Consider the following 24,861-nt stretch of genomic DNA (forward strand, 5'->3'; position numbering starts at 1 on the left):
CCGCCCCCCTCCCTTCCCCAAACTCCACAAGATCCGACAAACAGAAAGGAAAAGTGCAAAGAAACTCACAGCGCCAATATCCTCCGCCCTCCCCAACCTCCCTCTGGGGTTCCCCTTCCTCCCCACCTCCTCCTCCCCTCCCAAGATCTCAATCAACCCATTCGCCAACTTACTGGGGAAGAAGCCGGGGGAGACGGTGTTGCACGTGACGTGCCGGGGCGCGAGCTCGACGGCCAGTTGGCGCGTGAGGTGCGAGGCGGCGGCTTTGCTGGCCGCGTACATGATGGTGCCGGAGGAGCCGGTGTGCGGGACCGTGGTGGCTGCGACGGAGGAGACGGTGATGATGCGGCTGGGGTCTGAGGGCGTGGCGGTGAGGGTGAGGAGGGGGATGAATCTGTTGATGTGGGCAATGGGGTCAGAGGAGGGAGGGGGGGGGGCAGGGGTGAGGTGGATGCTGAAGGGGTAAAGAGAGGGCGGCGGAGGAGATATTGGGTTAACGCACAGCCGACACAGGTTGAAAACACCCCGGACATTCAGATCCAGGATTTTCTGGCTGCTCCAGTCCGGCGTGGGCTCGAAGGGGCCGCCCCATGTGGCGCCGGCGTTGCAGACTAGGATGTCCAGGCCCCTTTTGCCGTCCTTGGCCAGGATCTCCGACACTTGGGTCACGAGCTTCTCAATCTCCTTGGTGTCGGCGACGTTGCTGGGGATGCCGATGGCACGACCCCTCACGCCAGGGAGGGCGTTGAGTCTTGTGACGGCTTGGTCCAGGCCATGCTCGCCGCCGGACTTGCGGGAGACGAGGATGGTGAGGGAGGCGCCGGCGAGGAGGAGGGCGGTGGCTGTATGAAGGCCGCTGGAGGGAGAGGCGTTGGGTTAGCTGTTTGTCGACGGAGGACGGGAGCACACTGGGGCTTGGTAGGACGTGGGAGCATGTTTGTGTGCCCCGGGTGTCTCTATACAGCAGATATGCTCGATCGGCAAAGGGCCTGAAGTACTTACAGGCCACGAGAGCCGCCGGTGATTAGGGCAGTCTTGCCGGAGAGATCGAAGAGCGTTTGAATCGGTGGGATGTCCGACATGGTAAGGCTGAGGAAGGCTAAGGAGTATAGTCTCAACTGGACAAATTCGCAGCACAGGACGAAGAAAGTCTACTACAGATCGTACAGGTAGGTATGAAGTCTCGACGCTATCTGGGGTAAAGCCGGGGTTAAAGTGTGGAGAGCCGGGCTGGACCGAGGTACCGAGCATGAATGGATCAGCTCCCCAAAGCTGCTGTAGTCTATTGCTGCGATACGGTCCGCAGACCATAAACGCTCGTTCCTACTTCGACCGACACTGGAGCCCCGTCTTCTGGTGCAGTTGAATACTGCGACTTGATGGTGTACTCGGGCCACGAATACAGACCGATGTGGGGAAAGCTTGGCATTAGGCGACGAGGCAGTGCTTTCTTCCTCGATACTCAAGACTCAGGCAAGCAACCAAGTCAAAACCATTGCCATGGCGAATACTTTAAGCAGGCAGCTTCCATGATTGTCCAGCCCCGACGCTTGGCTCTCAGCCTTGAATGTCCCATTTCCCGAGGCATACCACTCCGCGCTCTCCGTATGATTCGCAAGAACAGGCAGTCCGTCCGCACCCACCTCCAACCGCATCCCCTGTCGGGCTTGCGCATCCGCCTTCTCCGTCTCATAATCAGTCTCTGCATTCGTCCAGAAGGCATAATCCACCACGCTAGGTACCTGTCTGTCTCCACCAAATGTAATATGAGCCCTAGTCTCACTTCCAGTCTCCTGACCCGTGTACAACACATACGGGCTCGCGGCCCATATCTCTACACTGGCTTCATTGTCGGCAAAACGAAACGTGAAGTTCATGACGTTGCGCATGTTGAAGTTGAACGTTTGCGAGGCCCAGCAGCCGCCAGGGGGTGGCTTGTGCAGGTCTTCATAGCCGCCGCAGTAATAAGGCGATTTTTCATAGCGGCAGCCGAAGTACACTGATTGCGTATCATCGTCTTCGTTCGGCGAATCGGTAAGTGAAGCTTGAGTTCCGTTGATGATCCAAGTGGGCAACCCGCTCGACTCCTCCCTCGCAGTATCGCGGGCCAAGATCGCGGGTCTGCCACCTCCCTCGGAGGGCCCCGAAACACTGCCGTTCGTGATGAACGCTGGAGAGAGGCGGAGATTGTCGATTGGGTCGGTCAGCTGGCCAGATGTGTCAGAGAGTCGGAGCTCGGCGTGTAGAGTCGTCGAGTCTGGGGTGTTGAGGGAGTTGAGTGGCGGACAGATTTCGAGAGTAGCACCTGAGATGACTGGAAGATTCATTTCCTGTGGGCAAATCTCTGAGTCGTTATAATTATATCTGGGCAGTGCATCTGGGAGCTCGAGTTCGGCCCTGACAGAACCGTAGTACTTGATGCAGAAAAGATAGGCATTGGGTACATGGTCAGCTGCATTGATGGTTGGTAGCCAGCAAAAGATTGGTAATGCAAGATACGACCAGCGGTCGAAAAGATGCATCGTGTCTCTGGAGTTATTCAGCAGCCTGGTCACGTTGATATCCTGAAGTCTGTACGTCCTAGACATTGCTCGATGGTCAGCTCCCCACCACTTCGAAAGATTCATTTTCATCATTAATGGTTCCTTCTTGCTTTTCGAGCCGAGGTGACATCGGATGGATTTGAGATTGGCAGCATGGTGAGTGAAGGGGGTACAGTAGCCGGTACCTTTGCGAATACGAGGCTGGCAGCTGGCAGGGGAGATTGAGGCGTATAAACACCAATGGAGCCCGTGCCAAGTCATGTAAGTTCGGCCCCAGACGAGCCAGACTCAGCCTGAGACCATTTCACCGCTCACCGGTGTCAGACCCTTGTCGAGTGACAAGCATTTGAGAGTCGTTGGTAGGGAGCTCGCAGGTAACATCGTTGCCTGGGGTAGCAGATACAGGCATTGATCTGGAGTCTTGTGCGTAGTCTGTCGGCTGACATGCTGGGGGCTTTCGACTCCCTGTCTCGCGCTATCAGGCTGCTCAAGAGGTTGTTGGGTTCTCGAACGGTCTGGATGATCGGCCCCAGCTCAATGGATCGTCAGTGGCTGTGGTGATGATCTATAAATCAATCAAATCGGGGAGTTCCAAAGTCATCGAATGCTCCTGACACGCATTTCGTCTACTACAAAGGACCGGCCCGAACCCGCGATGCGCTTCAAAACCTCAAGGTCAATGTCACTGTATGCAGCATGAGATCAAATTTATCATGTATACCGACGTTCTAGTTGCTTGACATACATCATGATCTGTCCGGGTTTGGTGAACTTAGTTGTGGTTGGCCCAAGCAAGGGCCGATATACATAATATACAGAACAGTGTGGCTAAGTGCCATTTACGAACACCTCGACAAATCAGCTCCCCTGGCTACTACAATGTATCCGGTGGCAATCGTGTTGATTAATACGTTCGATTAGAAGCGAAGTCGAATCGTGTAGAGCGTGTAGTACTATCACGACCATCACCTTTCCCACCAAGCTTGGAGCATCTTTCTCCCTACTTGTCTGACGGGTGGAAAATCGACCCTGGTGTCGAGTCTCACCAATCTTCAATGAAAGAAGCAAATTCATCGTAGGAGTCCCCGGTGGGCGGGTATCGCGCGTGTCCATGAATGTCAGAGCCAAGGGGTCCGACTCCTGCATCGAGGCCCGGAGCCCATGACATTCTAGAGCTTTGCTTGTCTTCGGCGCGCTCCCTGGCGTTATGTACAGCTTTGGGAGGACCAGTATTGGCAGCGTGTTGATTCGGAAGAAGACCAGCTTCATTTCCCGGAGTGCAGGGTCCGATATCCGTATCGACAGGCGTGATATCGAGCCACGAAAAGTCTGCCGGTCCAGTCGTGTAATGCATCGGCGTTTCTGGAGGCAGATCTGGCACGGGTGGCGTCGTAAGTTTGTCCTGAGGTAGATTAATGTTGGTTCTGCTCCTCTCGCGTCTGATGGCCCCTTTGATGAAGCCTCCCAGCTTTGTCCGCTGAGAATCCTGCGTGAGACTCGATGACTCTTGCGGGTGCCTGTCTGATCGGGCATCCTGTCGCTCACCAAGTCCCACCCCAAGTTGTTGTGAGGGCACATTTCGATGTATTTGGCTGCCCACTGGCGCATCGTTCAGCTGAGAAGGGTACGAATGGCCTGGGAAGTAGCCAGTGGCTAAGCTATGCGGAGAGCTGTTGGCATGCCTTTGGTCCGGAGGAATCGTGAAGGATGTACTTCGTGTTGGACGATATGGACTGCCTAGCCCAATCGCCGATCTGCGATAGGGTGCCAGATCTGTGGGTGCAGCTGGTTTCCCAGTAAGACCCATTCGAAAAGCGTAGCCAGAAAGTTTGTCCGCAGTGGCAAGACCAGCATATACGGCGAGACTTGCAACATCCTCTGGGAGTGTCTGACGCTCGAGTGCGAAAATGAGACTTCTGTGTGCCTGTTCGTTGAGAGGCCAGGAACAGCGATCCCAGTTGTACCTTCCAGTTGCAGCTTGCAGAAACTTGGATTTGAATAGAAGCGACTCGATCAGATTATGTTTCGACCACCCGGTTACTGTAATATCTGTCGCATTGCTGTCTCCCCATGCGATGTCTTTGAGGTGGCTCTTTTCGTGTCTGTGCCATTGCTCACATGTATCGAAACAGCTCTTACATACAGGGCATGGCCAGGCTCTTTTCGTTGGAAGTGGCCGAAACGCGGCTTTCAGATCCAGCTTGGTTACGTGTGAGCAGTGTGACGAGCTACAGTCGCCAAGGCAGACATCTTTATGGCTGGTGTCGAAGTGTTTTCGCAGTGTCTCTAGGCGCTCAAACGGCTGTCTGTGTGTGGCGGAAACATAACAATGATAGACACCTCCACTCTCACACTTCTCCAGGCGGTGTCTCGCCAAGCTGTTCTTGTGACGGAACCTCTTCCTGCATGTGATACAAACATATGATTCGCTATCATTGTCGGCACAAGAAGAAGGCGTAGGTAACTCCAGACAAGATGTGTCATGATTGCGTCTGGAGAAATGAGTCGGAAGCGCAGGATTAGTTTGCAGCCTCAACATATCGTGATGAGGATGATCTGGTCCCGTTTCCCCGTGAACGGATGAATCAGGGTTTGCGGAAGCATTGTCTGTGGCGTCCCAAGAGCTGGCAGAAATACTCGAGAAACTTGACACGACCGAGAATATTGACGAGCGCTGGGAGTCAGACAAAGGTAGTGCTGAATGAGGGTGTCAGATATGTATGTGCATTCAATCATGTGACTGATGTTAGGAGTGCTTACAGTCTCTACGGCGCTTCGAGACTTCGTGCTTTATCTCCTCTTTTGAGAGATGGTGGAAATAGTCGTAGAGTTGGCCAATCTCCTCCGGGCCGTAAATGGTGCTGAGGACAGCCAGCACTTGGGGTCCACGATGACCCGAGGCGCTCATCCCTTGCATTGTCTGAGCATGCATGCTGATCCCAACCGATGGGTCAAGGTTGTATGCACGGTGGAAGACATATGCACGATTGTCGCGGCTGAGACCAAGTACGATGTCCGATATGTCCACCGATACACGGACAAGGCTGGGAAACGTGGTGGCGTTCAGGACGAAGTCGCGAATCGGTCATACTGAACCATTCCTTGGTCAGGCGAGTGACATTGTCAGTTACTCGATGACACAGAGAGAAGAATACTTTACAGTGAGCGACAGATTTTTAAAAAGTGACTTGGTGTTGTTGCCATGTCAGGTGTGAGGCTCTTGGTGAGGCGGCATGTGGCTGGCGCCTATCAGAAACTGGATTAGTGTATAAAGCTGAGAACCATTGGGAAATTAACAGTTGATCTCCCCAGGGTTGGGCGCCGCATTAAAAAGGCTTCGGAAACCGTAGGTGTGCGGACTGTCAACGAAGTTGGATCTCTTGACCGCCGATATCCAGGTTTGCAAGACAAAGTGACCTCGTATCTCCTCTCTCAAGGAACCACCCGAGATTAGGTGTGAGATGGTTTTAGCTAAAGGTGTGGAGAAGGTACATGTACGAAGTGGCACGGGTGGCGCAGGCCCAAGTGCCGCAAGGTCCAGCCCGGCTAAGTGGTCGATCTCCCGGGCTTCGTGGACGTCGCCCTTGTCAGATCGAGCCTAACTTTAGGTCCAGTTACTGACTTGAGCAAGTTGCTGAACCCTAGGTTTCGTCTTCGCACACACGCCTCCGAAGATGCACCACCAGGTTCTGGAAAGAAAATGACGCCAACGAATCTCCCCTTGGTCAGTGGTCCCTCGGCTGGTTCTGACCATGGGTTCTGTTGCGAATTCGTGCCGTCAACCATAGGTACTGCGCCGTGGTGTATAAGAATGGCAGGCACGATGGTGCTCATTATACAGAAAGGTCAAGTCAACACAACTCCAACGCCCAAGAAGCGCAGCTCGTCAGAAATCGACACCCGACCGAGATCCCTTCACACGTGCCAGGCCAGCAAACTTCCGAACTACTCCTCGTGGGCTCACAACTCGTCATGCCACAAGAGCGGTCCGGTCCGCAAGTCAAGGGCTTCGTGAGTGGAGGCCATCATGATCATCCCGACACAACCAACAAGCCTATCAGAAGCGACGCTGTTGATCGCTGGATGCAGCAGGGGCCGCGAGAAGAACCTTGGAACGCAGTCTCTCGAGGCTGTGGCATGAAGAATGCATCAAAGTCGCCCAAAACTAAGATATAGTGCAGGATAGCTGGGCCTGACTGACGAGCGACGGAAGACTGTGCGGAATCCTTATGTGTGGTGAGAATAGGCACGAAGGGCAACCGTGGCGACCTACTGGCGCCGGGACATGCCTAAACGTACCTGCTTAGGCGCGTTGCCGCGTGGTGGCTCAGCCGAGTACGCTACTATTACGGTATCTGCCACGAGCCACAGGCCCGTTGCACTCTACACGCAAGCACGCACCACTCGTGGTTTCGATTTGCTTCGTCTACTTGGAGAGTAATCAGAGTCCTTCCTTGAAATGCACCAATCTGTTTTCCATCGCCATGCTCTCAACGATTCGTAGATGTAGCAGCTCAGATGCTTTGCCTTGTGCGTGTCGGCTTGCAGTTGCCAAATCAGACAACATTCCAGGCTGCAATTCAGCATGCTCTGCCGATGTTGCTGTCGATGATACTCTTGCCTTGGTTGCCTAAGAGGAACTTGTTCGACCACAGCAATATCCTTTTTGGTGACTGTAGCACAGTCGCGACGCGCAGGGACAGTTTTGGTAACCACCTACCTCAACTCAAGGATTGGACGATATCAAATCGTAGCACAGCCTGTAGTCATTGATTACCACGCGTGCGCAGATAATGTTTCCGATGCACATGAGATTCGTCCGATCTTGCAATTGCTTGGGCGAATCAGAGGTATCCGCTGGACAGCTCTCGGGCCCGAAGCAGCGTGCATCTGCGTTTCGAGGTGCTGTTAAGCCTCGACTTTAAGCACAGCCAAGGAGACATGCTGCCTGGGCTGACGAGAACGTGGTGACGGCGGAAGCGGCGGATAAGTCGAGGCGACATTTGCCCGAAGCCAAGCTGCCGTTCGATTGGTCAGTCGGATCTTGCTGCTTCCGATCCGACTTTCAGCACCAACGCTTTCAGCGTCATAGACTTTTCAACATTGCTGTTCGCAGCATCCTGTGCCCACGCCTCGGACGATGATCTGTCCAGCCGATTACGTGCCCTTTACGATGGACGGACTTAGTCCTTCCACGGCTGCATTGCCCACCGATTCTTGGCGCAAAGCCAACAATGCTCCTCTGGCCCTCGGCGGGTTTATTGTTGCGTTTCGAACTGACAATCCTTTAAGTGAGCTTGCCAGAAGGTTCAGCAATGCTCTTTGCGAGTTACACATAGAGCAAAATGGATGAGAGACCGACACCAAGCAGTATTCCAGGCGGATATCCAGAATCACACGGTCCCACCCCGGTTGGTAACGCGCCAAATGCTTTTCGCGGGAATACCCCAAACACCAGCAATGCATCAGTATCGCAACAAACCCGACAGTCCTCGTACTTCAGAGCAACGCCTGTAGTGTCATCGAACACGCCATCCTCAAGCAGTACACTGCGCGCCACAAGCACTCAAAGCCCAGAGATAGCTCATGATACCGGTGCTCGCAAGACGCCAGATGCTGCCTCAGCTTCGTCATCATCGATGTCTGATGATGGCTCACAATACGAGCCATTAAAAACTACCCAGAGCAGTCAAAGTCGACCTGGTCTTGCGCACGCCCGAAGTATCAAAACCGAGGATGAACTCTTCAGAGTGCTTTCCCAACGTCGGACCAACGCCTCCGGCAAGGCGGATGAGGAATTGGATGAAGAGAGTCAAGAGATCGAGCGCCTCATGTCTCGTATGTTTGGAAAGGCTAGACAAGAGCACAGTGAGGAGGAAAAGACACGCCATAGCGGTGTCATCTTTCGCGATCTCACAGTCAAAGGTGTTGGCCTAGGCGCTGCGCTCCAGCCGACTGTTGGCGACGTCTTCCTCGGACTACCTCGTACGCTGAAGAATCTGTTCACCAAAGGACCGAAAGCCGCCTCATCAAAACCACCAGTCCGCGAGCTCCTCTCCCAGTTTAATGGCTGTGTTCGCCCTGGGGAGATGCTACTCGTCCTAGGTCGACCTGGATCCGGCTGTACGACCTTCCTCAAAACCTTCTGCAATCAGCGATCTGGCTTTGAGGCGGTCGAGGGCGACGTAAGCTATGGTGGGACGGATGCCAAGCGTATGGCCAAGGACTTCAGAGGCGAAGTCATCTACAACCCCGAGGATGACCTTCACTACGCCACTTTGACAGTCAAGAGAACGTTGAGATTTGCGCTCCAAACGAGGACCCCTGGCAAAGAGTCTAGGTTGGAAGACGAAACTCGCTCCGATTACGTCAAAGAGTTCCTGCGTGTGGTTACCAAGCTATTCTGGATTGAACACACTCTCGGCACCAAAGTTGGTGACGAGTTTATCCGTGGCGTCTCTGGCGGTGAGCGGAAACGTGTCAGCATTGCTGAAGCCATGATCACTCGTGCCAGTGTTCAGGGATGGGACAACTCTAGCAGAGGTCTGGATGCCAGTACTGCACTCGAGTACGTCCAATCCATTCGGGCCTTGACCAACATGGCAAACGTGTCAACGGCTGTCTCACTTTACCAAGCAGGCGAATCGCTGTACCAGCTTGTCGACAAGGTCTTACTCATTGATGGCGGGAAGTGCCTCTTCTTTGGACGCGCAGAGGATGCCAAACAATATTTCCTTGACCTCGGCTTCGATTGTCCCGACCGATGGACAACGGCTGACTTCCTGACATCTGTCAGCGACCCTCACGAGCGGAGTGTCCGAAAAGGTTGGGAAAATCGCATACCGCGAAGTCCAGATGCCTTTGCCGAGGCCTACCGTAACAGCGGTGCTGCTCGAAAGAACATGGCCGACATCGAAGAATTCGAGACCCATATCCAAGAGCAGCGCGAAGAGCGTCAGGCCAATCGATCGGAAAAGAACAAGAAGAAGAACTACACCATTTCATTCCAAAAGCAAGTCATCGCCTGTACCCAGCGCCAGTTCCTTGTCATGACCGGCGATCGTGCCTCGCTATTCGGGAAGTGGGGAGGTCTGGTCTTCCAAGGTCTCATCGTGGGTAGCTTGTTCTACCAGATGCCTCAGACCGCAGCTGGTGCTTTCCCCCGAGGTGGCACACTGTTCTTCCTGCTGCTCTTCAACGCTTTGCTCGCACTGGCAGAAATGACAGCCGCCTTTCAGTCGAAACCAATCTTGCTCAAACACAAGTCTTTCTCGTTCTATCGACCCGCCGCTTACGCTATTGCTCAGACGGTGGTCGATATTCCACTGGTGGCCATTCAGGTGCTGCTGTTCAACATCATCATATACTGGATGGCTGGCCTGGCGGCAACAGCATCACAGTTCTTTATCGCTTGCCTGATTCTCTGGCAGGTTACCATGGTCACGTATGCGTTCTTCAGAACTATCTCAGCTTGGTGCCCAACATTAGATGATGCTACGAGGTTCACTGGCGTCGCCATACAAATCCTGATCGTCTACACCGGCTATCTGATCCCACCTTCTTCCATGAGGCCATGGTTTGGCTGGCTGAGATGGATCAACTGGATCCAATACGGCTTCGAGTGCTTGATGGCTAATGAGTTCGCTGGATTGGACCTAGCATGTGACAGTCAGTACCTGGTACCACAAGGACCCGATGCATCGCCGGAATATCAATCGTGTGCTCTTCAAGGTAGCCAGCCTGGCGCTACTTCTGTCAATGGCGCGGATTACATTCAGACGTCCTTCACATACACCCGAGCTCATCTGTGGAGAAACTTCGGCTTCATGTGGGCATTCTTCATTTTCTTCGTAATCACCACTATGGTCGGCATGGAGCGTATGAAGCCCAATGCTGGCGGCGGTGCTGTCACTGTCTTCAAGCGTGGTCAAGTTCCCAAGACGATCGAGAAGAGCATTGAGACTGGTGGTCGGGAGAAGAGTGACGAGGAGTCTGGACCCACCAAGCATTTGTCCGAGAAGATGGAGAGAGATGGCGACGAACCTGCTGCCCTCGACGACGAAGAGCACATGAAGCAAGTGGCCAAGAACGAAACAGTCTTCACATTCCGCAATATCAACTATAAGATCCCTTATGAAAAGGGTGAACGCCAGTTGTTGAACGATGTCCAAGGATATGTTCGACCTGGTCGTCTGACCGCTCTCATGGGAGCCTCAGGAGCCGGCAAGACGACTCTGCTCAACACTCTGGCCCAGAGAATCAACTTTGGCACGATCACGGGAGAATTCCTTGTCGATGGTCGTCCATTGCCGAAATCATTCCAGCGTGCCACAGGCTTTGCCGAGCAAATGGATATTCATGAACCCACGGCTACCGTCAGAGAAGCACTACAATTCTCTGCCCTTTTACGTCAACCTCGCGAAGTCCCACGGGAAGAGAAAATGCAATACTGTGAGACAATCATCGATCTTCTGGAAATGCGCGACATCGCAGGTGCCACCATTGGCAAGACTGGTGAAGGGTTGAACCAGGAGCAACGTAAGCGCCTGACTATTGGTGTCGAGCTTGCGTCCAAACCTGAGTTGTTATTGTTCCTCGACGAGCCTAGCTCAGGACTCGACTCCGGCGCTGCTTTCAACATCGTTCGCTTCCTTCGAAAGCTTGCCGATGCAGGTCAAGCTGTATTGTGTACCATTCATCAACCGTCAGCAGTTCTGTTTGAGCACTTCGACGAACTAATATTGCTCAAGTCTGGCGGTCGGGTTGTATATCACGGGCCTCTCGGCCACGACTCCCAAGAGCTCATTCAATATTTCGAGTCAAATGGAGCCCGGAAGTGTCCCCATGACGCCAACCCAGCTGAATACATGCTCGAAGTCATCGGAGCCGGTGATCCCAACTACAAAGGTAAAGATTGGGGCGACGTCTGGGCCAACTCGAGCAACCACGCCGATCGCAGCCGAGAGATCGAAGAAATGATCCAGAAACGCCAGAACGTGGAGCCTTCGAAGAGCCTGAAGGACGACCGGGAATATGCCATGCCGCTATCCGTACAGACCTGGACCGTAGTCCGGCGATCATTCATCTCGTACTGGCGCACACCGAACTACATCGTCGGCAAGTTCATGCTGCACATCATGACCGGCCTTTTCAACTGCTTCTCATTCTACCATCTCGGATACTCGACGGTCGACTTCCAATCCCGGCTCTTTTCCGTCTTCATGACCCTCACAATCTCCCCACCGCTCATTCAGCAACTCCAACCCGTCTTCCTCAACAGCCGCAATATCTTCCAGTCGCGCGAGAACAACGCCAAGATCTACAGCTGGTTCGCGTGGACCACCGCCGCCGTGCTTGTAGAAATCCCTTACTCACTCGTCGCCGGCGGCGTCTACTTCTGCTGCTGGTGGTGGGGCATCATGGGCTACCGCGTGTCCAGCTTCACCTCAGGCTTCACCTTCCTCCTCGTCTGCCTGTTCGAGCTCTGTAAGTTCTTCCCCCTCCCCCACTCCCCCGAACACCAGCTAAACATCCATCCCCCAACAGACTACGTCTCCTTTGGCCAAGCCATCGCCTCTTTTTCCCCCAACGAACTCCTCGCCTCCCTCCTCGTCCCCATCTTCTTCCTCTTCGTCGTCTCCTTCTGCGGCGTCGTCGTCCCCCCGCTTCAACTCCCCAACTTCTGGCGCTCCTGGATGTACTGGCTCACCCCCTTCCACTACCTCCTCGAGGCCTTCTTGGGCGCCGCCATCCACGACCAGCCCGTGGTCTGCAAACCCTCGGAATTTGCGCGCTTCGCCGCCCCGCCCGGCCAGACCTGCGATAGCTACGTGGGGCCCTTCATCGAGCAGGCCGGCGGGTATGTGCAGACGGGAGAGGATGGGTTGTGTGAGTTTTGCCAGTATGCCAATGGGGATGAGTTTGGGCGGGGGTTCAGCGTGTATTATGACAACATCTGGAGGGATTTTGGGATTTTTTGCGCGTTTATCGTCTTTAATTGGGCGGTGGTGTTTGTGGCGACGTGGATGAGGTTTCGGGGAAGGAATCCGTTCAAGGGGGTGCTGGGGAGGTTGAGGAAGCAGTGATGATACACCGATGTATGGACGGGACATAAATGGGGCTAGCGGATCTGGATGTAAAAGGGCTGTGTCGTAGGCAAAGGCTAGGAGTTCTTGAAAGGCGACAGACATGTGGAAGAGGAGCAACTCCATTTTCAAGATACTCAAGACTGTACCATCCTCGTCTGCTGATGGAGATATAGACACAGTCGTTCGAGTGCCAGCCAATCCTCCTCTCAAAAGTCCCATCATCGTCCTCTGTCTATTCAAACATGCCCGCCATTCGCCCTCACCACCTGCCCCGTCACCCACCCCGCGCCGGGCGACGCCAACCACGCAATCGCTTCGGCCACCTCCTCCGGCCTCCCGATGCGATTCTTCGGATTCAACGCCGCAATCGCCTTCAACGCCGCCTCACTCTTCCCCTCGTAAAACAGCTCCGTCCCCGTGGGGCCCGGCGCCACACAATTCACATTAATGCCCCGGCTTGCCAGATCTTTCGCGACCGTGCGCGTCATCTGCTCCACGGCGCCCTTGGTGGCGCAGTACAGCGTGTACGGCGCCGAGACGGTGGACGCGTGGCACTGGCTCGTGGAGATGAGGACGACGGCGCCGCCGGAGCGCATGTGCGGCACGGCCTGTTGGATCAAGAAGTAGGGCCCCTTGACGTTGAGGGCGAAGCTGGCGTCGAAGTCGGATTCGGTGGTGGTTTCGATGGTTTTGAGCGACAGCACGCCCGCGTTGGGGATGAGGATGTCGATGTGTTGGAAGTGCGTGACGGTTTGCTCCACGAGGGAAGAGATGCCGGGGAGGGAGCCGGCGTCGGCTTGGATGGCGTGGGCTTTGGTGGGGCCGCCGAGGTCGGAGACGAGAGCGGTGGCGGCGGCGGTGTCGCGGCCGTAGTTGATGGCGACGGAGGCGCCGAGCTTGGAGAGGGCGAGGGCCGTGGCGCGGCCGATGCCTTTGGAGCCGCCGGTGATGAGGGCGACTTTGCCGGCGAGGGGGAGGGGGGTGGTCATGTTGGCTGTTGTCAGGGTTGAGGTTTTTTCACTGGTGCGATTATTCGCTGGACAGAGGTTGTGTGGAGGTCTTGCTGGTTCGAGCTGGAGTGCTTGTGTGGACTGAGGCTGCACCTACAGTTGCCATTATGGCTCCTATATAGCATCTGCTATGCTCCTGACGTAGCAGTTGTGGACCTAAACAGCGCCTGCGCCTCGGATCTTGCTGCACGGAGATATCGACATCTTTTCCAGGTTGTGGTCCTGCTGGCGAAGCTGAGTCCCAACAGCTATTGACAAGCATGCAAGATCTAGACCTGCTGGGAAGTACGCCTTGTTGAGCGAGAGATTATACAGAATGTCTCCGAAGTCCAGCCAGTTACGCCGAGTGAGGTACCAGGCACCAATCAGAACAGATCCGATCCAGTCTTTCCCCGGTGGCCAATCGGACCCGTGTCTCTATCGAGAGGGTATGTCGGAGTTACTGTAAACGGTAATTCTATCGCGGTAACGTCGGGAGGAGTTATATGCTATCAGCCCATTGCTGCATTAGCCACAACCCTCAAGTACGCCGTGGCATTCAGATAGTTGCAGGCCGATGCTTCGGAGTCGTTTATGCTCACCATGTCGGTGAGTCTGGTCAATGTACCCCTCGGGGAAAGGAAAGGAGAGAAGCCTGTGTCCGACTTTGACCTAAAGGGTCGTGCCCCTTGAACTTGAAGGCAGTGGGGCCAGAGAAGTACTGCTGAGATGAGAAATGATACATAAATCGTGGCTAGCATGACTGAGAGGGGCTCGCTAACCCATCAGCAGCGCCAGCAGGTGCGACATAAGTATCTATATCCGCCTGGCCATAGTGAACCAATTACGACACTCTGGCGTGAATCTTCTGGGAAGATTGAGTAGGATGTAGATCAGTCTTAAGCATTATGGTACAGTCCCAGGGCGCAGCGCAAGTGGTCGAGTAAAGGCATTCCAGGAGATCACACCCCCGTCGGACGAGCTCTAGACCGTCTTGAGACTAGAGTACGGCCAATCCGAGCCAAAGTCCAGGAGTCAGAACCCCGTCAAGATGTATAGCAGACTACTAGTACTACGGCGCTGCCATATTGGGTTTAGAGTACGATCTGTCCGAGCAGATGCCTTAGGAGGCGACAGACAGGCAACCGTCGGCCTAGAATGCGGGCTGATTGGGCCTAAATGCACGCCAAAGAGCGGTTGACGCGAAGATGTGTGATGCGGCTCATAGAACAGGTACACAGAGAGTACAGATCGAGCGCCATCGTCTCAACTCGTGATAAACTGCTGATGGAGCGGTCACTCGAAAAAAATTGTATGCAACTTTCTCACACCGAGCCAGCCACCTGGCTACATCACCAGCAATCAGACCACTTTCTTGACCATTGCTGCCCATACTCTCAGCTTCTCTTTGAGCCCTTCCCTTCCAATGCCTTCCTAACTTCTCTCCTTTGGCTCTCCACCTGCGCGCGATATTCACGCTCTTTTCGACTCTTCTTCTCATCATCGCGACGATCACGATCTGTCTTCTTGCTGCCACTGCCGGAGCTGCGGCCAAGGCTGGAGACAAAGATCAGAGGGTGAGCCAGAGGCAAAGTGGCGGCCTGGTCTGCGGGCGTGACATTGATGGTGCCGCGCAGCACGGCATCGAAACCGTGGATAGATGCCGCGTCGATGACATAGAACACTTCGTGGAAAGACTGCAGACCATGAGCGTAGCGCCAGCGGAGGGTGAGAGTTGTGGAGGTGGTGAGGGGGACTCGGGCAGCAAAACCTTCCCTGTGACTCGCTCTGGCTCTGTTGGTCCTGGAGGTATCGGCCGTGCCGGCAGCGGAGGCCGGGTTCAGAGTAATCAATAGGGATAGTGGGGAGCAGGGACTGATGCGACCCTGGGTAGCGAAGGCTTTAGACTTGCTGATCAAAGACCGCGTGAGGCTAGGATCGTAAAGCGTAAGAGGAAGATCAACCATGTGGTCATGATCATCAGCGATGACGGCGATGTGAACCGGTGCCCTGGTATTGTCCGCCTGATGATGGCTGTTGTTAGGCGCCAATGCGTCTACTTGTGGCGAGTAGGTGGTACGTACCATTGGTGCGTTGGCTATGCGATGCTGCTGGCTGTGCTGGCGAAAGAGCTGCGGCCGCTGCGCCTTCCATGAGCGATATGAAGATTCCAAGCTGGCGTCACAGGCCGACATGACCGACGGGCTGCGCTCTCTTCGTGTGGCCATAGTTCTCGTTCTGCATATGGGTGAAGCCAATCGCCTCTTGGGGTTTTCTGTTGAGGCGGAGTGCGAGAATGGATGCCTTAGCCTCGATTGAAATTTTGAACAGCTGGCACATCTCATGGTTGCAGCGAGCGAGTTCGCACATTTCATATAGTTTGGTGGATGCCTTGGGTTGCAGCCACGAGGCTCAAATCGGGCGCTATGCGGGATTAGGGGGTGGGACGGCGGATATTGTTGTTCTGGGATGCTGGGTGTAGAAATCATGAGATCCAGACTGACTGGTACAAGTAATGGCCAGATTACATTCGCGTACGAGGCGTTGGCAAGCCACGAATGAGCACCTCATGACCAGGCCACAGCTCGCTTTCGTTTCGTCTAGGGGACATGCTCCTGCAATGTCCTGGGGAGAGTAGCAGTCATCCCGGAGTCCCCTTCTGGAGACAAGACTTGTCCTGTGTTACGTGGCGGGCCAGCTGACCATGCCCAAGCCTGGTCGTGATTGAGATATTTTGATTTTCACGGTTGCTCAAGTCACATAGCTGGGCGCGGTAGAGGTTGTTACTGGTGCCATAATTGTCATAGGTGTATCCTGTGCTGCACGACAGCTTGTATCAACCGAGCATAAACAGGATCGTCGTCCCATGCAGGAGGTACAGCTTGTCGATCTGCTTCTTTCGCCACAGCGGTGCCAATCTTGATTCGAAGAGCATCTGGTACGCGTGATAGATAACGCCAGCAGGCAACGCCAAATTATGTGGGTGTTATCCTCAATTCGACGTGTGCGTTCTTTTGACCAGTGCGGAGAAAAGATCCATATGGCGTGAGATCCAATTGTGACTCAAGATGCAGTCGAAAGCAGCTCTCTCGGTCTCTGACAGCACGAAAAAGCCATCGGATAGTGAAGGAAGCCCGTTGTCGGATGACGATGGAATGAAGTTCCAGCACAAGGTCGTCTCGCCTATGATGGTCGACTGACCCCCCAGCGAGCGGACAGCAGTTCGAAGCCTTCGCAACGGAACTCCCAGATCACGATATGTGGCATTGCTGATCAAGTTGAGGTCACTTCCAGTATCAAGCAGAACACGCTTCATGATCTTCCGTCCTGTGTTGGTGTGGATATTGATGTCGAAGACAAATGGATTGAGCCGGTGGTCTGCCAAGTGGATTGTGCGAGGTCGAGAGCTCTCTACATGCGCCAGCGATTGAGGTTGGCGCTTCGACGGGTCCGACCTTACAGGTGTGGAGTGCCAGCCTGGTGAGTGAGGTACCAGCGGTGACGAGATACGTTGAGCATTCGTACTCGACTTTGAGTGCGAAGTTGGAGATTTAGGGCGAGAGTGTTGAACTGAGCTGTGCCTCGAGGTCATTTCGTCCGAAACCAAAGCCGTCGACGTCTAGATTCTGTGCCGAATGTTGTCAAGATGTGAAACGCAAATCGTTGCAAGAAGCCTCCAAAAACGCCAGAGATGTAGACGATGGTCGATAAGCAACACCATCATCCACACCTGTTGCGTTTATATTGGGAATCCAAGGCAAGACGCTACGAGCTGAGGTTTGAAACCTTGGAATCCGATGGAGAATGCTCAGGAGCATCGATATCGAACGGATGGTCAGACTTTTTCTGCGTAGCACGAATGGCACATGTATGTCGATGGCAAGTAGCATCAAGGTCAGCAGAGTCCCGAACCAGTTGTCTCTGCACTAGCGGATTCCAGCTCCATCGAGTGTGAGAGCAACCTCTTATCGAGAATACAAGGCGACAACGGATGCTTTGCTACCTTGTGGTGCGACAGTCCCGACGCGTCATGATGTTTTGAGAAGGTCGAGACAATGCTCCAGAACAGAGCATCCCGAAAGGGGATATTGCATCTCTAGGCTTCGTTCAGGACCACTCGAAACCGGACCGGTCAAACAGTGACTGCGGTGTGAGGCTATCTGCAGGGGCGGTGGCCAGACGATCGCCGTTCATCCGACATTGAACTAGCACCATGTAGTAGCTCGAGCGGATGTTAGCCGAAATCAAGGGTTCGCTGTCACTCGTCCGGTTGAGAGGCGAGCCAGATCCTCAGGGGATATTTTGGAACGCATGCGTTGTTGAATCATCAAGCAAAAACACTCACCTCGTTCGTGGCAAAATCAGGTAGAAATGCATGCAGGTCATCCAATAGCACGTTCACCACAACAGACCACTAGGAGGCAGTCGGCGAGACATTGCCCTCCAAATATAAGTGTGGGCCGAGCCGTGGTGCGGACCTGCGGCTCTCCGATTCATGTCCCACGTTAGCGAGAAATCTTGCACGATGCCTGGATACGATTGTCTGGCGGGGTTCATGTCCTCTCGACAGGATACAGGCATCTTCAGAAGATTCTCCCACCTGAACACAGAAAGTTTGCTACACATGCAGGCCGAGTTGTTGGGGCTCGAACTGACGCTTGAGGAAATGCGCCGTCATCCAGACAGCGGCGGGTTCAACATTTCGTGGCTAGGAGTGCCATACAGTGACGCAAATGCTGTCATTGCGAATGTGTTTGAGCGCGTACGTGTGCTGCTCGACCAGTATCGTGGGTATGGCATGCTCCACGCTGTATGGATGCTGAGTATGACAGACAGGACTTTGCTGCAGACAGCCCAGGTCAATGAGCTAGACGCAGTAGCGGACGACAGCTTCGAGCTGCTGCAACGATGGCATGACAAGGATGAAGAATCATTTCTGGAGGGCATTGAAGCCGGTGTGATCCGAGATACGAGATTCAGGGGTAAGTGCAATGTGTTTTCTGGAAAGATCGAGGCTGACAAAATCAGACGACCTGATCAGCGTTAATCGGAGGCCGGGGAGAGACGATACTATTGCTGTCTTCATCGCCGACCGAGTGTTGCCGATTTATGATCGGCTGGTGGGACATCGGCTGCATGCAGGTTCGGTGGAGGGGATTGCAGATGCGCGTGAATATCACATGAAAGCACTGATGCTGGCTGCTAACGTGCTGTGCATGGTCCTATCAGCGGTGATGCCAGCGTTAAGCATCTTGGTGCTCTTCAACGTCAAGTCGACCTTTTCCCGGCTGGTGGCCGTAGTCCTCTTGAGCTTGGCATTTTCTATTGTCATGACAGTCGTGGCTCAAAAAAAGGCGGACATATTCATGGCAACGACCGCTTTTGCAGCAGTGCTGGTGGTATTTGTGGGGAGTGCGAATGATGTTGAATGAGGGACTGCAGCAGACACTTAGCTCAGCCCGCAGGCACGTAGGACGCGAGAAGAGCCCCCGTACCACAGACAGGGGAGTATTCACCGCCCGCTGTCTGACCAAGACTTAGGAGCATGTTTCTGTTCAGGTCCAAGGTTACTTAAGCCTGGCCTCGTCCGTTTTTTCCTGATGTCGAGACCGGCTTGATGGCATCAGGCTGTTGATCACGTGAGCTGACACACCCGAACTCGAGAAGGATGATGAGCGGTGAGACGGGGAGGACTGTCGACAGGATGAGATTCGGTAAGAGGATTGCAGCGTGGGCCAAAGCGAAAGCGAGGGGCAGAGCAGAGCCTACCTCAGCTAGCTGCCTGAGGGCGGCGATACGTAAGGGTGACGGAGTTTGTGCCATTCAAAGTCGAAAAAGCTCGGACCACCGTTTTGGAGCTTGGCTGAAATGAGGAGCTGCCAGTGCTGAGAGCTGCAGCTGCAGCAGGCCACCCAACCTCCCCTCGCTCTCCCCCCTCTTCCAAGGTCCAGGAAGCCCGGCAAGCTCTCTTCCACTTCCCAGCTTGCAAATGTAAGCTCTGGCGGGACCCTCGATTCCCTGACTCGCCCTGACTCGGGCTGCGGATACTATCCTTTGATGCAGGAACTCTGGCTCTGAGCTCATCGCCAGCCGCCCACGGGCTCGCCCTGTTCCCCAGCCCAGCTGTCCCAGCTCCCTCGCTCCCTTGCTCGCTCGCTCGCCCGCCCGCCTGTCTCTCTTTGTCCTTCCTCTCCTTACTACCTGGCCCCTTTGCTTTGTCAGTCGCTCAGACTGACCGTGTTCGCGCTCATATCGTCGTGCTTCATCTTCTCCCTCTCCCTCACTCTCACCATCTGCACACCCCCTTAGCTCACACACAACACCATGCCTCGCAGAAGAAAGGAGGAAGATGACGAGTCCGAGGAGGAGCTTCAGGCCCTCCCTAGCGATGATGAAGAAGAGGAAGAGGAGTATGTGTGCCTTGCTCTAATCTGTCATGTTCCTTGCTCGCTCCATCATGCGCGGCGTGCTCTTTCTGTTTATTCGATCTCGTTGGCCATCGCGCATCAAGTGCCTCAGCTTTTACTTTCACCCGCGTATATTGACCTAACTCGGCAACAGATACGAAGACTCCGAGGTAGAAGACGAGGAGGAGGAAGGTGACGAGGAAGAGGAAGAGGAGGAGGCGGAGGGTGCCGAGGAAGAAGATGCAGCACCAGCCGGTAAGCAAGCTGCTCCTGTACTGAGTCAAGTCTAACCCGGCCTGCAGAACCTGCCACCAAGAAACGCAAGGCCGAGGACGATGCGCCGGATACCGATGCAAAGAAGTCCAAGACCAATGACGTCGACGAAGACGATGAAGATGGAGCACCAGGAGAAGACGATGAAGAGGAAGAAGAGGAAGTGGAAGATGAAGCTGCAGTCAAGACCTCGACCAAAGTTCTGACCGACGAAGGAACCAAGCCCGTCGCCGCGGAAGCAGATGATGAGGGCGAGGATGAGGATTGAGCTGGAGCTTCACCTGAAAAGTTTGAGGAGCAGCAGTCGATTCAACTCCGGCTTGCCGTCCAAAAAAGATAGAGCTTCATCCAGGCCTCAAATCTTGACCCCACTTCTGGTCTGCATTCGCTGAATTGAGAAACTCACCTGCTTCAAATCGTAGCCATCACCACGGAGAAGTGACGCCCAGTAACAGCCCACTGATGCTTCGTCGTCCGACGAAGATCTTGACAACGGCTTATGATCAGATCTATCTCCAAGACAAGTCCTAAGAGTTGCCATGATTATTGTTCGACACGAGTGACAGTCTCGAACTCCGAACAAAACCCTGTAACGCGCTGGCACACGCTAATTGGCCACTGGCTCAGAACGCGCCAAGGCATCCTGTTCGCGTTTGGTCGACGTTCGAAGGTCTCAATTCTTTGATCTCTGGCTCATATCCGCGCTGGGCCTGAGCACATCGATTGAATCACTTCACTTGCACCTCGCGGGCTGTCAGGATTCAGTCGCATGCGCCAGCCCTGTATCAGTCGCGGTTGTGCTAATCGTCGATTCTTCGGCCACGAGGAACGGCCTGCCACAGCCTGTTCCTTCGCGTAACTGGCAAAGCCCAAGGAAAGCCAGGATGTCCCATCGAGCCAGATGACCCCTGCCTCCTGCCTTGACTGTCTGACACGTCCCATTGGCCTTTGGAGACGAGCCATCAAGGCGTCACGCTACGTCACAGATTGTTTACCTTTCCGAGATTAGGTCTTGACGCTATGATCAGCCAACACGATATGGGGTATATCTGTCTGTTGCCTTCCAGGGGCCTCTACCCCTGAGAATGGCCATCCCATATGGTTCAATACGGTACGTTATTACCAGGAACAAACTGCTTTCTCGATAAGACTTTGGACTTTCCATCTCCTAGCCAGCCATAGAATGGCAAACTCGAAGCGACCTCTGGAGGAGTCGTATGCCGGACAAAACACTTCTCAGATCGCGAAAGCCGCTAAGACGGCCCATGTTCAAGGAGCTGAAACGGAGAATCAACCTCAAGATGTTGTCCAGCACATTGCATCTTACATCCCATATACCCGCGGCCACCACCCATCACTAGATGTGCTTGATCCAAATAGACAAACGACCCCATATATTGCACCTCGTTATCCGAGCCCAGCCTGGCGGGCTCCGGATTTGCTCCCACAGGCTTCCCAGCCAAGACATATGCCTTACGAGTCACTAACCGCACAGTCCTATCCTCGACCTGCAGAGCGCAATAGACCTGCATGGCCATCTGCCCCCACCAATCTTGGGGGGAGGCTGCCTCCGGGTGGCCCGAACGGACCACTCTCTGGGCTGTACGAGGTTTTGCGCCAACAGCAAGATCGGTGGCAGTCTCCAATTGCGACATTACCTCAGCCACCCTCGGTGTGGCAGGACCCAGACCGCGAAAGTGATGGCTTGAAGTCGAAGCCTGGCGTGATCAACGAGACTCTCGTCCAAGATATTCGCGAAGCTATGCAAAAAAAGGATGGTGAGGTCTTTGTCACGGTTCTCATCGGCAACGATGAGAGGTGGGTTGGCTCACATCTGGTCTCGATAAACCACTCTTTTGAGGGCGCGGTCGATGCTGCTCGGAACACAGCGAATGACCAGGGCTGGGATGACGACTGCTGCATAGAGAACGCCAGCGATACCTCCAACCGGATCAATGACAAGTTCATCTCTAAACACGCCGAGCTAGGCAATGACGTCGTCATCCTCGATTTTCCTGACGATGAAGTGTATGAAGACTACGGTGGGGTTATACGCATCAACCTTGAAAAAATCAAGCAGTGAGAAGCAAGCACGTTGTCGTTCGACCAAGCCGGTTATGAATTTGTCCGAAATTCAGGCGTCCTTCTACGCGGTACTCCGTATACAGTGCTGGCCAACCGCTTCGTTTCTGCAAGCTTTTGTCAGTACTGGTGATCTAGCCTGAAAGAGGCAATCGTCGAGGCATTTTGCAAGCGACACAGCCAATCAGAAATACAACCTTACATCCGATATACGCTTCGACATGCGACGGCATCTCTACTTAACAACCTGCTGTTCTCAGGGTTTCATCAATAACTCTGGCTCCACGTATTCAACCCATTATGGCTGCACCAACAAGCACAATCCTCCCCAATGGCATTCACGCCCTCAGTAGCGGCGCCCGCACCAACCCTGCGATAGTCTGCCTCCCAGGCTGGCCGGAGACCGCCTCGGCCTACCTCCCCCTCCTCCCCCTCCTCTCCCCCGCCCACTTCGTCCTGATCCTCGACCCACCGGGCCTCGGCGCCTCCGCCCCCTTTCCCACCAGCTACACCACCACCGCGACCGCCACCCACCTCCTTACCGCCATCCAAGCCGCCCTCGGCCCACACACCCCCTACCACCTAATCGGCCACGACATCGGCTCCTGGCTCGCCTTCCCGCTCGCCCACCGCGACTCCCCGCACATCCTCTCCCTGACGCTCATGGACTCTTTGATCCCGGGCCTCGCGCCCCCGCAATCCTGGCCTTTGCCTTATGAAGCCAACATCCGCCTCTGGCAATTCACCTTCAACGCCCTGCCGGACCTGCCGGAGATCCTGGTCGAGGGTAAAGAAAAGGAAGTGCTGGACTGGCTCTTCGATCGCAAGGCCGCGCATCCGGAGCGCATCACGCCCGAGCGGAGGGCCGAGTATGTGAGCGCGTACAGCAAGGAGGGGGGCATGGCGAGGGGGTTCGCGTACTATCGCGCCGTGAGCGAGAGTGCGGTGGAGCATAAGAGGTTGTTGGAGGAGGCCGGGAAGCTCCGGGTGCCGGTGTTGTGTGTGGGGGGAGGGAATGGGACGGGGGCGACGATGAGGGACATTGCCGAGGTGATTACGACTGAGACGGCGAGGTCGAGGTTCGTGCTGCTGCAGGACTGCGGGCATTATGTCATGGAGGAGCAGCCGGAGCAGTGTGCGGATGCTATACTGGAATTTGTTGGGAGGGTTAAGCAGGAGTAGCTAAGATGGTAGGACTGTTGTGTTGCCGTTGCAGAGGAGAGTCAATGGGTGGTTGGGTGAAGAAAACGTAGTTCTGTCAGGATCTGCGCCCAACCCGTTGCACAACAACTATTTCATCATCATTTCAGACCATCACTGCACTGCTAGCTGGTATCTATCTATAGTATTTCAAAGCCCAATCAAATCCTGCCATCATGAATCCCTTCGTCCATCGATGGCGCCCCCAAGTCTAATGAAAACTCATTACCCCCCGAAAAGTCATCACTATCCACGATGAGCGTGAAATAGCTAGCCCTCGAACCAGGAACGCTTGGGAGCAAACTGCTCTCGAATCGCCACTTGCTTGGCACATCAGTTCGCGCTGTTGCGAGGCCAGGCGCTTCAGGTTACCTTTTGAGCATGTAGCTATGACCAGTCTACTGCCCAGTGCCGTCGTCGGTTGTGCTCGATGCGTCCTCCGAGGATGTGGTCGTCGACGGATCATCTTCGAAGGAAGTCGTGGTTGCCTCGAAGGAGGTGGACTCCGAGCTGGACTCCGAAGTCGGGGTGGCTTCGAAGGAGGTTGATTCCGAGCTGGACTCTGACGTTGGATCGGCGTCTGCCGAGGAGCTTGATTCCGAGGTTGGGTCTGCGGAAGAGCTTGACTCTGATGTTGGGTCGGCATCTGCCGAGGAGCTTGATTCTGAGGTTGGGTCTGCCTCTGATGAAGTCGGGGTCGCTTCAAAGGACGTTGACTCCGAGCTGGCTTCTGAGGTTGGGTCTGCTGAGCTTGACTCTGAAGTTGGGTCTGCTGAAGAGCTCGACTCTGATGTTGGGTCGGCGTCTGCCGAGGAGCTTGATTCTGAGGTTGGGTCTGGGTCCGCCGATGAGCTTGACTCCGAGGTGGGGTCTGCCTCTGATGAAGTCGGGGTGGCTTCGAAGGAGGTCGACTCCGAAGTGGGGTCTGCGTCTGACGAGCTTGACTCCGAGGTTGGGTCTGCTGAGCTGGATTCTGACGTTGGGTCTGGGTCCGCCGATGAGCTTGACTCCGATGTTGGATCCGCATCAGCAGATGAGCTTGACTCTGACGTTGGGTCCGCATCAGCAGATGAGCTTGCTTCCGACGTTGGGTCTGGGTCTGGGTCTGACGAAGTCGGAGTCGCTTCAAAGGAGGTTGACTCCGACGTTGGGTCCACGTCTGACGAGCTTGATTCTGATGTTGGGTCTGGGTCTGACGAGCTACTTGACTCTGACGTTGGGTCCGCATCAGCAGATGAGCTTGATTCCGACGTTGGGTCTGGGTCTGGGTCTGACGAAG

General features: G+C 54.7%; 9 protein-coding genes across 9 annotated transcripts in view; 5 read left to right on the plus strand and 4 right to left on the minus strand.

The window, feature by feature from the left end:
- The window catches only part of HMPREF1541_03164 (uncharacterized protein), a gene marked incomplete at both ends in the record, with an annotated part of 1,323 nt that extends 241 nt beyond the window's left edge, over positions 1-1,082 (minus strand). The window contains 3 exons of the mRNA XM_008717516.1: positions 70-394; positions 503-856; positions 1,003-1,082. Of these exons, the coding sequence (XP_008715738.1) occupies positions 70-394; positions 503-856; positions 1,003-1,082 (759 nt within the window). The remainder of the gene's footprint in view (positions 1-69; positions 395-502; positions 857-1,002) is intronic.
- A 387-nt stretch (positions 1,083-1,469) lies between these two features.
- On the minus strand, positions 1,470-2,522 carry HMPREF1541_03165 (uncharacterized protein; the record flags this gene model as incomplete). The annotated part of the gene is made up of 1 exon (XM_008717517.1): positions 1,470-2,522. The coding sequence occupies one exon, from the start codon at positions 2,520-2,522 to the stop codon at positions 1,470-1,472; it is 1,053 nt and encodes a 350-aa protein (XP_008715739.1).
- A 5,366-nt stretch (positions 2,523-7,888) lies between these two features.
- Positions 7,889-12,628, plus strand: HMPREF1541_03166 (uncharacterized protein; the record flags this gene model as incomplete). The annotated part of the gene is made up of 2 exons (XM_008717518.1): positions 7,889-12,029; positions 12,090-12,628. 2 exons carry the CDS (start codon positions 7,889-7,891, stop codon positions 12,626-12,628), a joined length of 4,680 nt encoding a protein of 1,559 aa, XP_008715740.1.
- Positions 12,629-12,867: 239 nt separating this feature from the next.
- HMPREF1541_03167 (uncharacterized protein) lies at positions 12,868-13,620 on the minus strand (the record flags this gene model as incomplete). The annotated part of the gene is made up of 1 exon (XM_008717519.1): positions 12,868-13,620. One exon carries the CDS (start codon positions 13,618-13,620, stop codon positions 12,868-12,870), a length of 753 nt encoding a protein of 250 aa, XP_008715741.1.
- Positions 13,621-15,017: 1,397 nt separating this feature from the next.
- Positions 15,018-15,848, minus strand: HMPREF1541_03168 (uncharacterized protein; the record flags this gene model as incomplete). Its single annotated transcript, XM_008717520.1, has 1 exon — positions 15,018-15,848. The coding sequence occupies one exon, from the start codon at positions 15,846-15,848 to the stop codon at positions 15,018-15,020; it is 831 nt and encodes a 276-aa protein (XP_008715742.1).
- Positions 15,849-18,145: 2,297 nt separating this feature from the next.
- On the plus strand, positions 18,146-19,052 carry HMPREF1541_03169 (uncharacterized protein; the record flags this gene model as incomplete). The annotated part of the gene is made up of 3 exons (XM_008717521.1): positions 18,146-18,407; positions 18,453-18,602; positions 18,649-19,052. 3 exons carry the CDS (start codon positions 18,146-18,148, stop codon positions 19,050-19,052), a joined length of 816 nt encoding a protein of 271 aa, XP_008715743.1.
- Positions 19,053-19,944: 892 nt separating this feature from the next.
- HMPREF1541_03170 (uncharacterized protein) lies at positions 19,945-20,568 on the plus strand (the record flags this gene model as incomplete). Its single annotated transcript, XM_008717522.1, has 3 exons — positions 19,945-20,030; positions 20,182-20,282; positions 20,330-20,568. The coding sequence occupies 3 exons, from the start codon at positions 19,945-19,947 to the stop codon at positions 20,566-20,568; spliced, it is 426 nt and encodes a 141-aa protein (XP_008715744.1).
- A 915-nt stretch (positions 20,569-21,483) lies between these two features.
- On the plus strand, positions 21,484-22,383 carry HMPREF1541_03171 (uncharacterized protein; the record flags this gene model as incomplete). Its single annotated transcript, XM_008717523.1, has 1 exon — positions 21,484-22,383. One exon carries the CDS (start codon positions 21,484-21,486, stop codon positions 22,381-22,383), a length of 900 nt encoding a protein of 299 aa, XP_008715745.1.
- Positions 22,384-22,682: 299 nt separating this feature from the next.
- HMPREF1541_03172 (uncharacterized protein) lies at positions 22,683-23,564 on the plus strand (the record flags this gene model as incomplete). The annotated part of the gene is made up of 1 exon (XM_008717524.1): positions 22,683-23,564. One exon carries the CDS (start codon positions 22,683-22,685, stop codon positions 23,562-23,564), a length of 882 nt encoding a protein of 293 aa, XP_008715746.1.
- Between the last annotated feature and the right edge of the window lie 1,297 nt (positions 23,565-24,861).

The sequence above is a fragment of the Cyphellophora europaea genome (genome assembly GCF_000365145.1).
Source record: "Cyphellophora europaea CBS 101466 unplaced genomic scaffold supercont1.3, whole genome shotgun sequence".
NCBI classification, from domain to species: domain Eukaryota; kingdom Fungi; phylum Ascomycota; class Eurotiomycetes; order Chaetothyriales; family Cyphellophoraceae; genus Cyphellophora; species Cyphellophora europaea.